General features: G+C 38.2%; 2 protein-coding genes across 3 annotated transcripts in view; both read right to left on the bottom strand.

Annotated features, from left to right (window-relative positions):
* tnnt1 (troponin T type 1 (skeletal, slow)) overlaps positions 1-6,398 on the bottom strand; it is a 22,089-nt gene extending 15,691 nt beyond the window's left edge. Inside the window, exon 1 of the mRNA XM_014021466.1 lies at positions 6,322-6,398. The gene's annotated coding sequence lies outside the window, so the exon portion shown is untranslated. The remainder of the gene's footprint in view (positions 1-6,321) is intronic.
* pih1d1 (PIH1 domain containing 1) overlaps positions 4,468-12,308 on the bottom strand; it is a 27,377-nt gene continuing 19,536 nt past the window's right edge. Inside the window, exons 8-12 of one of the 2 annotated variants that reach the window (XM_014021465.1) lie at positions 10,773-10,799; positions 10,610-10,688; positions 6,322-6,465; positions 5,017-5,051; positions 4,468-4,579 (exon numbers count right to left, since the gene is read on the bottom strand). In XM_014021465.1, coding sequence (XP_013876919.1) covers positions 5,037-5,051; positions 6,322-6,465; positions 10,610-10,688; positions 10,773-10,799 — 265 coding nt within the window. In that variant the 3' untranslated portion in view covers positions 4,468-4,579; positions 5,017-5,036. The remainder of the gene's footprint in view (positions 4,580-5,016; positions 5,052-6,321; positions 6,466-10,609; positions 10,689-10,772; positions 10,800-12,308) is intronic. The other variant, XM_014021464.1, reaches the window with a different exon arrangement.

Genomic DNA, 12,308 nt, shown 5'->3' with positions numbered 1-12,308 from the left:
ACTTGCCCGGTGGGCTGTGTTGATTTTGGGCCGGGAGGTCCTCTAACAAACCAAAATAAATAAATAAATAAATTATAGTAATTTTTAGTCGACCACGACAGCCCATTGGTTGATTTTCTTGAACGACATCGAGCTAATCCAATGAAATCTCTCAGCACTCCTCGGCCGGCCCGACCAGCCCCTCCCCTTTCGACCAAAGTTATAAATATTGACATTCGAGCTGCTCGGAGCAGAGTCCGAGAAAAGTAGGAAGCACTAGACAAAATATGCTGAGAAGCTGCGGATAAAATGCAGAGATAAAATGCAAAAAGGTCTCCAAGTGTACGCATCAAAGCGTGCAAAAATAACCATCGTTTCCCATAACAAGCCTAAAAAATATTTACCGACCGCATATATTTAATTAAAACCGGGAGAGAGAAAAAAATAGACAGCTTGGAGCAGCTGGCTCTGCTCRTTACCGGTCAGCCGATGTGTGATCCGGCTGATGAGAAAAACCCATAGAGATTGTGTTTAAACTCCACCCACTCGACCCACCGCTTCTGCCGGAAGCTCAAACGAGCGAACATGTTCTGGCCCGGCTCGTCAAGAGCTTAGCTAAACCTGGCTAAAAATAATATAAACTCCTCCTGGACCTCCTGGACATGTTTAAAAGACTATGGCTTCAAGCTGCTGCTAACTGCAGCTTCACTACCTTCACAGCCTCACCTGGGGCCTCATGTACTAATGGTGCGTACGCACAAAAACATCGCGTACGTCATTATCCACGCAAATCTCCGGATGTATCAAAACTCAACTGAACGTGGAAATGTMCGCAGCCCCATGTCAACTCCAGGCCTGGTGTACACACATTTCTGTGGTTTTGGTTCCATTGGCGACACTTAGAGGTGATTCTGAGAAACTGTTCATGATGTGATAATGATTAATGTTCACAGAAGACACACACAGTTAACAATTTTTACATCCACACGATTAACAATTATTACATCCACATGGACGCATTAAATAAAGGACGCGCAAAGTTGTGCCAATATATATTCCTGTTATATATTTAACAGAAACAGATTCAGCCTTACTAGAGGATATAATAAATAGTGTAACAAGCAGAACATTTATTTAGAAAAAGATATAATTTTCTGATGACGAGTGGCTCATAAGCCTTTTTGAGGAAAAATCATTTTTTAGTTTGGCACTGCTGCGCTCTGGGAGTGCGACGCAGCGAGTAGCCGCGTGCGCCACGCGTGCACGTGCAGCAGCAGCGATTGAACTGGGGTTCCACAGGAGCTTTCCAGAGGGAGCTGGCAGACCCATCAGGACCGTGTCAGTCCAGTCCACCCAAAGCTGAATCGTACCCAATGGAATGGTCTCATCCATGATTCTAAAGGCTGAGTTATGGTCGCACTCTGGAGTGCGCGCACCTTCGTCGGCAGTGGAGGTGTTGCATACGRTGCTGTAGATTTCTCCAAAATGACACGTGGAAGTACACTTTACAACTTGTGAAAATGCTGTAAGTAGGAGAGCATAAACTGTTCAAAAGAATGAGCCAACACAGACGAGCTACATTGTCAGGTCAGGACTCTGCAGTTTACACTCATCTACAGGCCAGCAGTCACTCTTTCAGGGATGAAGATGTTCTCATCCTTGATAGAGAGGAACGTTGATTTGAGAGAGGATTAAAGGATGCCATCTTTGAGAAGAAAAACCATCCACCATTAAACAGAGGTGGAGGCCTTAGTGTCCAGATGTCCTCCTCCTACAACGCTGTTATTGCAAGTATGACCCAGCCCCCTGTGAGCAAAGGATGTGAATCGGGGCCCCAACGATAGTCAGGTGATGGGCCATAGGACCCTCTATGAACAATAAAGCTAATCAAGGCACTGACAATCTATTGTTTGGCTGYTGGTCCTCTTTTGCATGTGACCAACCTGTTTGTCCACCAGGAGGCAGTGCTTATAAGGCTGAGTTCACCTGAAACTCCCCAGACTGAAGAAGTCTGTCGGAGGAAAAACAAATCATTTCATTAAAGAACCCGTCCAGAGGACCTACTTATTTTTCTTTTTGATTAATTCAACAAAGGTATTTAAAACAAACAAGTCAAACTGGTCCTGACAATAAGGCTAGTATCCGTACTAGATATCACTGCAATCATGCATTTTCTACAAGTCACTCTGGGATACCTGCACCTACCACAGGTATTTTGGCCCAATCTTTGTGGGCAAAACTCCTCAAGCATTCTCTAGTTTCATTTTTGGGTCTGTGAAAATAGAGCTGATGGGATTTGTTGCCAAAAAAAATCTCAAGTATTCTGTGTGGCTAGTGGAAATGCATTTTCGCAAGTTGCAGTTTTGCTTTTTGATGAGTTGGCTACTTTTCAACATGGTATCCTCCACTCTTTCCTATGTCTACTTTGGCTTAAACAGCAGATGGTCCATGCTGCCATTTGCACATCCAAATCACAAAATTCTTTGTAAATAACTATATTTCAACCTGGAGACTCACACGAAGACAGACTGAAATTATTAAGTGTATTGACATGACTTACTTGCAGGTTTATTGACATGAATGACATTAGTTTGACACTCGGACCCCAATAGAGGATGTGAGCACTGTGAGATGATGTAAGCTCAGATGAGCTGCTTAAGGGGTAGGAGTCCCCCACCCACCCCAGGGCCCGACACTGGTGGTGGAGGTCAAAGGAGATGGAAGCCCTTGGAAGCCAGAAGATGAAGGCAGGAGGAGGGGAGATGGAAGGTTGACGTTCAGCTGGCGAGCAGGCGGTGCAAGAAGGGGTTATCTGTGGAATCAAGTGGGCGTGTCACAAGAGTGGGCGTGTCTAAACCATAAACACTGTGGGCTACGAGGCCTACATGACTGTATCCTTAGACCCTGCTTGATCACTTCACAGCCTGACCCTGACTCCAACACTAAGGTTAACCAGGAGAAATGTGACCGAAATAGGGTTCTCCAGAAAAAGTAGTGCCGTACAGTAACGCCCATTTTGTTCTTGTCCAATGAGGAGGTGCCGTACGGTGTTACCTCTTTTTTGCTTGTCCAGTCAGGTGTGTCCCTTTAAAAAGTCCGTCAAATCAGGTGTGTCGCTTTAGAGTCGCCTTTCGTTGTGACACGCCCACTCATCCACACTCGTCAGCAGAGACCCCTACTTGGGCGGTGCGATTAGAGAGGACGCTTTTATCCACTGACTGTCAGATGCTGATTGGCTGTGGCTGGGCTCGTGCCGCAGCAGCTGGATTGAGCAGGTGAGGTAAATTAGTCTTCCAGAGTTGAACTTTCATCTGGACTCCATGAAACAGACTGCAATGTAAAATTTTGGAAAGTGAAGCTGTGGATGGCAACAATCAACTTTGGTCTTGACCCACATTTGACAAACTGTTAGTTTATCACTTTGGTCAGAATTACACATTATTTCTTCAGACTGAGGCTGGTAATGTTTTTATCCCACTTTCAACGGTTTGAGTTATATTTTCATACATGTATCACCTATTGGGGTGCTGTAAAATGTACTATAGAATTAAATTTTATTTACACACTAAAATATTAACAGTAAACAAGCCAAGTGCTGATTTAATTTTTTTTATTTATTTATTTTTTACATTTACCAAAACTTCAAGAAAATCTACATGCAAGCAAAAGGTTTATCACTGAACCATCCATGCATTGCTGTAGTTTATGTGACACAGGACTGCAAAATCCTGGTTCAGTTTCTATTTCTCCYCTTGTTGAAATGACCTTTGACAAGAAACCTATCAGTGCCTATAATGTGTTCATCAATGTATGATTGTACCAAAAAAACCTATGTATATCACTGAAATCTACAATAAAGGTTGTGATTTATAAACAAAATGTAAAGGATTGCTAAATACTTAGTAGAACTGTACAGCAGATGATAAGTCCTGGGTTTACCAGCTGTYCTACCATTAGCATACTAGGAAATCWGTGTATTTTGAGCCAACTGTTCCATCTCTGTCTCTCACTGAGCAGATATGGATTCTCAGCAACAGCAAAGTACAGAGGGGTTAGCAGCAATAGACAGACAACCACAGTCATTTTATAGAGTGACATCCTCATACATTTGTGTTTTCTGTGGAAGGGAATCTTTACTGTTATGTGAGCACCTCGCTGCTGCCGCTGCTTGTTCTGGTCTGAACACTAGTGCGTTCTTCGGTCTGAAAATAGTGCGTCCAACGAGAGAAGTTTTGCGCTTTTTGGCCGCTCAAAACGCGTTCGGTGTGAACGTAGCATGAGGAAGTCTCTTGGAGGAGAGACGAAATGTTTCACTAAAGAAGAACCCATCCAGAGGACCTACTTATTTTTTCTTTTTGATTTTTTTTCTACCTGGATTACTGAGATGCATCAGGAAACCATATACAGAGTTCAGAATGTGTCCCCTATTTTTATTTAGATTAGTGTTCTGAGGGGAAAAAAATGTATAAATGAAATATGACAAAGAAATATTATTTACAAAGGGATTTTATTATCACATTTGTAAAATAAAATAAATATTTGGTACATAACATTAGTAGCTTTAGGAAGATGACACCACAGGCATAGTGACAGTAAGAATCTGAGGAAACAAAACACCAAACATCACATTAGTGGCATGAAAAAAAGGTGAGATAAAATTAAAAAAATAGTTTCCTAAGGTTGATCTAATTTTTGTCATCAAATATCTAGTTTTAGATGTATACACTTGAGTATTATGTATGACTGGAAAAAAAGACAACAGTTCAGCAATTAGCTCTGAAAGTACTTCAAAGTTTCAGGGCTCACTCTAAAACCACAATCACCAATCCCTTTGGGATCAGCAGCAGGCAGTCCAGAACTTTGTGACCATGTAGGATTGTATGGACCAATACTGACACATGCAAAATGATAAAGCCCTAATGGAAAGATGAAATCAAACACAATAAACTAGCAAATAAGACCAGAAGTTTAACAATAAACAGATTGAAGAAGACAACAGACACTTGTTTTGAAGAGGCACAATGCAAAAAGATTTACCATTATTCACATAAATGCAATTAATCTCTCAGGGACTACAAGGACACACAAATGGTGTTGAATTATTGACAAGAAAAACAGATGATAAAACCAGCTCATTATATGATAAGTGATGAGTTTAGAAGTAGCTAAGGTATAAAGTCTAAAGTGCACAATCCCACATTTTTTAATTACCCCAAATTAGGCCTSACTGGCAATACTGTGTATGTTTTCAAAGACAAAAACTTCCTGCTGCATTTGCATCTCCTGTTTACACAAACTAGGTTTAGATAAGAAAAAACAATGTTTTAAAAAATGTTTACCAAAATGATAATTTTTAAACACTGATGGTGTAGCAGACTATTCCTAACGAATGGGTTAGAGAATGTTTGAATCAACTATAATTTCCATCTGATTTCCACAGGTAAAAGAAACTTGTAGCCCTTCAGGTATTTGTCTACATTAACAAATATGTAAACAAAAGTATAACATAGTATTCACTTTAGAAGTGTTTACAAAAATAATTAACTACTACTGCCTGAATTATTATTGGTGCACTGCAAGATTATTAAATAGTCAATCCAAACATTCTCTAACCAGTAACACATGGTGTTAAAGTACTTTTATACGATCATTCACATACACACAGTATGTAGAACAGTTAATTCTTTAGTTATTAAGCATGAATTAACAATGAGTATGTTGACTATGGAAGTAATTAGCCTGTATGAGTAAAGTATTAACAAATGTGTTAATATACATCCATTTAAGTATGAGTCATCTTTAATTAATGATGTTTTAAAGGTTACATAACCATTTATTAATGATTACCCAATAAGTAAGGTTAAATAAAGTGCACTTATTTTAGAATGCTTCTATCAATCTGCCCCAGAACAGCTGGTGGCTACAATGTAGCTTACCACCATCAGTATGTGTGGATGGGTAAATGTAAGTGTAAAGCACTTTGGAGTCTGACAAGACTTGATAAAGCCCTATATAATGGCAGTAAGGCAGCYCCTTTCTATGGCTGCAGCCCCAGACACCTGTCCCCCTTGGATGGGTTGCTCTGAAACATTTAAATTTCCTTTGGTATCAATAAAGTATTTTTGAATTTGAATTGAATAGAAGCGAACTGAATTAAATTGGATGGAATGGAATGATGTAATATTTCTGCCATGTCATCACAATTTGCAAATACATTTTTTTTTTATATTTTTGCTCCCTTTGCACAACACAATCAGACATCTATGAATGAAATTATGTTGTGCAGAAACCATGTAGCAATCATCTCATTGTGTATTTTTGTGTTCAGGGCTAGCTTCATACCTGTGTTCTTTTGTTGTACTGCGCTACAGTGTTCTCCTGGTCGATGAGGAACGGGTGGAAAATGTCAAGATGGTAGCGTGCCTGAAGAGCAGTCAATACCAGCCGATCCTCTCCAACATCTAGAACCAAGGAGTGAGATGATGTCTGCAGAGAAGACAAGTTCATACAACTGACATAAATATATGACAAAGAAAGGCTTTTAGAAACTTTTAACTTTTCACATATATACATATTTGCAAGAAAGTTTGGAACACTTTTGGAATATGATAATGACTCATAATTACACACAATAAAAAAACTGAACATGTTTTGTCTGCTTTTTAAAGGGATCCCTGATTAGTTGTAGCATAAGACTTTATTTAATAAACATATAATTTAATTGTAAAATGAATAAAAATACTGCTGCTGTTTAGTTTTTATCATTTTTAAGCTAAAAGTTTAAAAATATATTACACGGACGGGGCCATTTTATTTACACACAAAGCTTTCTGGGTAAATGATGACATCAACTAGGTCATCGGTGCGAGGCTGCTAGCGAGCTATATCCACCCTGAAGGTTAATCTTGCACAATGTCTGACGATTGGCTCTTTTAAATGCAACCAGAGAGTGTTGACAGAGAGGAGAATGCAGAAATAACTCAGCCTGTAACTGAAAATATGGATGGAGGACAACAGAGCTGCTTCATGGAAGAAGAACCTCAGCTTAGCCTGTTAGCTTTGGCATTAGTACCGATACTATCATCATATATATGTATTAGCTCAGCGCTACACATTCTCCTCTTGTCACTGAGGTCCTCCATCCACATGACAGAGAGGGGAACACAAAAATGACTCAGCCTGAAAATATGGATGGAGGACCTCAGTTTAGCTTGTTTGTCGCGCTAGCGCTGAGCTAATACATATAAGGTAATATTGCATCGGCACTACAGCAAAGGCTAACAGGCTAAGCTGAAGTTCTTCTTCCATGAAGCAGCTCTGTTGTCCCCCATCTATATTTTCAGTTACAGGCTGAGTCATTTCTACCTTCTCCTCTCTGTCAATGCTCTCTGTTCATTTAAAAGAGCTAATTGTCAGATATTGTCCAAGATTAACCTTCAGGGTGGATATAGCTCGCTCACACCGAGGACCTATCCACGTCATCATTTACCCAGAATGCTTTGTGTGTAAATAAAATGGCTTTGTCCGTGTTAAAATATATATATTAAAAAATTTACTAAACTAAACATCCAACAGTATTTTTACAGTCTTTAGTTTTACAGTTAAAATAAATGTTTATCAAATAAAGTCTAATGTTACAACTAATCAGGGATCCCTTTAACCCTTAAAAACAATCAGATCATGTGGGAACATTGTATATGCAARGGCAGGCAGATTAAAAAGGGATGAGAAGAAACTTTTCTGAGCATTTAAATCATTATACCACAATGACTGTAGAAAGGCAATTAAAAAATTGTTTTGGTAGATACTGGCTAATTAGCCCTGAATGAAGGCTGACTGTGTAAAAAGTAATGAAATGTACTTAATATAATAATAACATACTAGCTATGGAAGTAAGCTATGGAATGTTAGCCTGGCCCTTGCCTTCCTACACGGTTCTGCTTAGTTCTAGTTTCCTTTCACTGCTCCGTCTGGGATTTCTCCCATAGACAAGAATTTCTTCATGAGAATTTTCATCCGGGCCAATCAAAGAACAGAAGARGGAGTTTTGAACGATGACGATTTTCTGCGCAGTGTCTGCTAGTTATTTTAGTAATGACAGTGGAGGAAGTGAATGAAGCCAGTCTGTGTTGATAAGACTTCCAAATTAAATTAAACTAGTCTGAAAAAGCAGCATGCTCTCATTTACAGTCGTCTCGTTTGGCTCGGTACTGCTCTCCTCTCAGTAGGGTTGTTTACAGCACACGCAATTTCTGGTTAGCTTCTTAGCTTAGCCTCCTTCACAGTGGAGCTGGCACACACATACGTCGGGCCAACCGATCCAATCATTTTAAACTTCAACAGAGGCCACGCCTCCAGCAAGAATCACTTCTTTATATCCGTAAGTCCAGACCCTTGTACGAAGCAAAGCAAAGGACAAGGGTCTGGTTTTAACCTGGCTAATGGTACGTATATAAATAGTAAAAATGCCAGAAAGCTGTGTGTGTTACTGATGTAACAAGAGGAAAACCAGTTCTCCTTTCACAAGTAAGCTTATTTTATCTTTTTTATCTCAATGCTATCTGATCCAACCAGAATTGAAGCTAATGATGTAATAGTGTAAAAGTAGACTATAAATTTATGTAATCGCTGTTAATAATTTAATTAGCTACTTAATATTAGCTTTCTGGCATATATTTTTATACAGAGTCTATAAAGTAAATATGCTTTACAGGTTTAATCATGTTACAGTTTAGTACAAATTATTAAACAGTACAAGCTGGTATTATCTTCAGTTATTACCAAGTGTAAAATCTTTTGACATAAATTCTAAAAACACAGTTTTAAAGCTTAGGTATAGAATAAACACTGATCACTTTAGCTTAAACCTAGTAGAGCCTACACACACCATACATGTTTAAAATGTTTGTTGCAAACTCATCAACTAGTTGAAGTCTCAATTATCCAACTAGCTAAAAAGTCTTAAAATCATTTGAAGTCAGTAAATACTGTAAGTACTGAATAACTTCAGGTAAAGTTTAGATCATCGTCATTTAGACCTAATATACTCTAATATACTATATTTTCCTTGTATAACATCTAGCTGTTTTACATAACTGCTGTATGAAATTAACATTAATTACGAATTAAATTAGGTTATTGTAAATAGATTAAAACTGATCTGTGACATATCCTGTCAGGTTGCTTTTAATTAAACATTTATTTTGTCAACTTTGAGTAGTTGCATGTTTTTTGATGCAATCTTAGCTTCTCCACAATGTTACAAATGCAAGCAATGGGTCGGATAGGCAGTGCGCAATCTAGTCGTCTTTATGGTCAAAGCCAATTTTTTCTAATCATGTTTTCATGTATTTTTTGTTTGGGTTTTCAGCCATCTAATGGTATAAAAGAGCATTGCATTCACTATATATATATATATATATATATATTAGACTCCCGATCTCATAATTACGAGAAAAGATGTCATAATTACAAGACAAGTTAAAGAGAGTCCTAAAAGTAAACAGTAACTGCATTATCTCATTTGATATGCTTTTATTTCCTCTTAGGTATGAAATATTGGGAAATTTTGAGTTTACTTAATAATGTGGATGGTGTGGACCTGTACAGCAGTCTAAATGAGTTCTGTTTAATTCAGCAAAAACATAACACTTTAACTGTTAGTGGTAGTTCTAGTTTCAGCAAGTGGATATTTCAAAATAAGAGTCCGATTCAAAACAGTACGAACAAACTATTACAAATGGCATTAATATTAGTATGTTAACATTTAGCAGGTATCTTCCTTGCGGTTGTTCAAGCAAAAAGCCCACTCTGACATGCTGGAAGTCACTCTCTTCCTGCAGTATTGGATGGTATGGCAATAAATAGCTAATACATCTGAAATGCTTAATTTCTGTCCTGTATGTACACAAAGAGCACACACTTTCTCCTGTTTCAATTCAGTAGGTCATAACTTTATTAAACTCTGGTGAATAAAAGTTATACAGCTTGTTCTTGGCACTTAAGCTTTAGGCATTACACACATACACGTTCAGGACCGTTACCTACGCAAAAAACACAGGAGATCAGGATCTTGTAATTATGACATCTTATCTCATAATTATGACATCTTATCTCATAATTATGACATCTTATCTCATAATTATGACATCTTATCTTGTAATTATGACATCTTATCTTGTAATTATGAGATCAGGAGTCTTTTATTTATTTGGTGAATGCAATGTTTTTCCGTCCAATGGTGACTGATTTTTGGCTGATTATTTGGAGGACTCAAAGCATTCTTCACTTGGACCCAGAGCAGGAGAGCTGATCTGACTATAGAAGCCATGTTCAAATGGAGAACATTTAAAAAACTGAAAAAAAAAAAAAAGATATCCCCCAATGCAAAATAAATGTGCGAACACGTGCCGATGTCATGACCTTCATGACTTCTTTATTGTAGTATCTTTTTTGCAATAATGGCTGATGCATTTTAGTATTATTGTATTTTAAGCCATAGACATTAAAAAAGCTGTGAACTACAACAGTAATACAAACCCCCAATGTTAGAAACAAATATGTCTTAAACATTCAAACTATAGAGGAAGGCATACTTTATTTTTACCATGACTGTAAATGCATGCCTTACCACTCCAACTAACTTTATCTCTGAAATGAGGTACTCAGGCTGCCCCACAGGTGGATCCACAAACATTGTGAACTCTGGCCTGAGCATAGAAAAAAAAACATCCAAGTGTCAGGCTGTTGGCTTTGATATGTATAAAAAGGAGAGAGAAACAGAGAAGTCTTACCTTTTAGAGTTAGCAGTGGAGCTCTCCCTGTAAAGATATGGACAGAGAGTAGAAGATTATGGCACTGAAATTAGCACAAAAGTACAAGTCACTCTAAGATTTGTCAGAATTTTCATTTAAAACTAAAGAAAACTACTTATGTTTCAGTCAGAATAACTGCCAGAGGTTTAAAAAATGTAAGGTTCCCCAAAATTAAAAGTTAAGGCGTCTGTGAGTCCAATTTCRAAATGAGTATCTCTGGTATCACTTTTAGAACTGGACACAAACAGCTCKCCTCTAACCTCAAACAGTTGGAGAAGTTTAGGCATAAAGACAGGACAAAGATTTCTGTGGTCAAATATGGGAAAAAATAAACTTCCCGATAGGACAATTGCAAAACGTGGCAACACAAAAAATAACTTTGGAGGGATGAATAATTTTCCATATTCAAGTTTTCTTTGGCCACATGTTAGCCWGGCCCTTGCRTTCCTACGCAGCTRCGCTCAACTCTAGTTTCCCTTCACTGCTCCYTCTGGGACTTCTCCCATAGAGATGGATTTCGCTGGCAGATTTTTAGCCYGGCCAATCAGAGAAGASAACGTCAATTTTCTCCGCGGTGRCTGCTTGTAGTTTATTTTACCTGGGCCAATCAGCAAACAGAAGGCGGAGTTTTGAACGACGTCAATGTTCTGRGCAGTGTCTGCTYGTTATTTTAGCATWCYGCAGTGGAGGAAGTGAATGAAGCCAGTCRYTGTTGATAAGGCTTCCAAATTAAATAAAAATTTGTCTGACAAAGCAGCAGCTCTCATTTACAGTCYTCTTGTTCYGCTCGGTACTTRTCTCCTCTCAGTAGGGTTGTTTACAGCACARGCAATTTCTGGCTAGCTTCTTAGCTTAGCCTCCYTCACAGCGACATACTGTACCTTGCAGCCAACTGATCCAATTATTTTAAACTTTAGCAGAGGCCACGCCTCCTGCAAGKATCACTTCTCATTCAGCATCAAGTCCAGACCCTTGTACGAAGCAAAGTGAAGGACAGGGTCTGGTTTTAACCASGCTAGCCTCATGTACCAACTTTGCATAAACACAAAAATGTTGCTTTAAAGTTTGAGAAGAAATATGCTAACTTTTCATCAGCCATGAMAACACAATTAAATAAGATAAACAGGTATGTGAATAGTTTAAGGGGTGCTAAATTTTCACTGAGAAGAAAACAATGTCAGATAAGCATATTATATCAGAACAAGTCACCTGTGATAATTCATAAAGTTGACAAGGTGTAAACAATGACACATGACCATAAATAGCTTTGTAAATTTGAAACTAGGGTTGGGTATTGAAAGGGTTTATTTCGATACCGGTGCTAAATCGATACTTTCAAAACGGTACCGGTTCCTAAACGGTATTTAAATTGGTACTTTAAAAACAAACCAGATTTCAAATTTCAAGTTAAACTTGAAATTGACCAACTTATCAACTTTAAACAATAAAACATTTAAAAAATCATGCTTTATTTTATCTAGTGCTAAATATTCAGTTTTTATTTATATATTAATC

This window comes from Austrofundulus limnaeus, unplaced genomic scaffold, assembly GCF_001266775.1.
Source record: "Austrofundulus limnaeus strain Quisiro unplaced genomic scaffold, Austrofundulus_limnaeus-1.0 Scaffold294, whole genome shotgun sequence".
NCBI classification, from domain to species: domain Eukaryota; kingdom Metazoa; phylum Chordata; class Actinopteri; order Cyprinodontiformes; family Rivulidae; genus Austrofundulus; species Austrofundulus limnaeus.
This window is presented reverse-complemented; position numbering and strand designations above follow the sequence as displayed.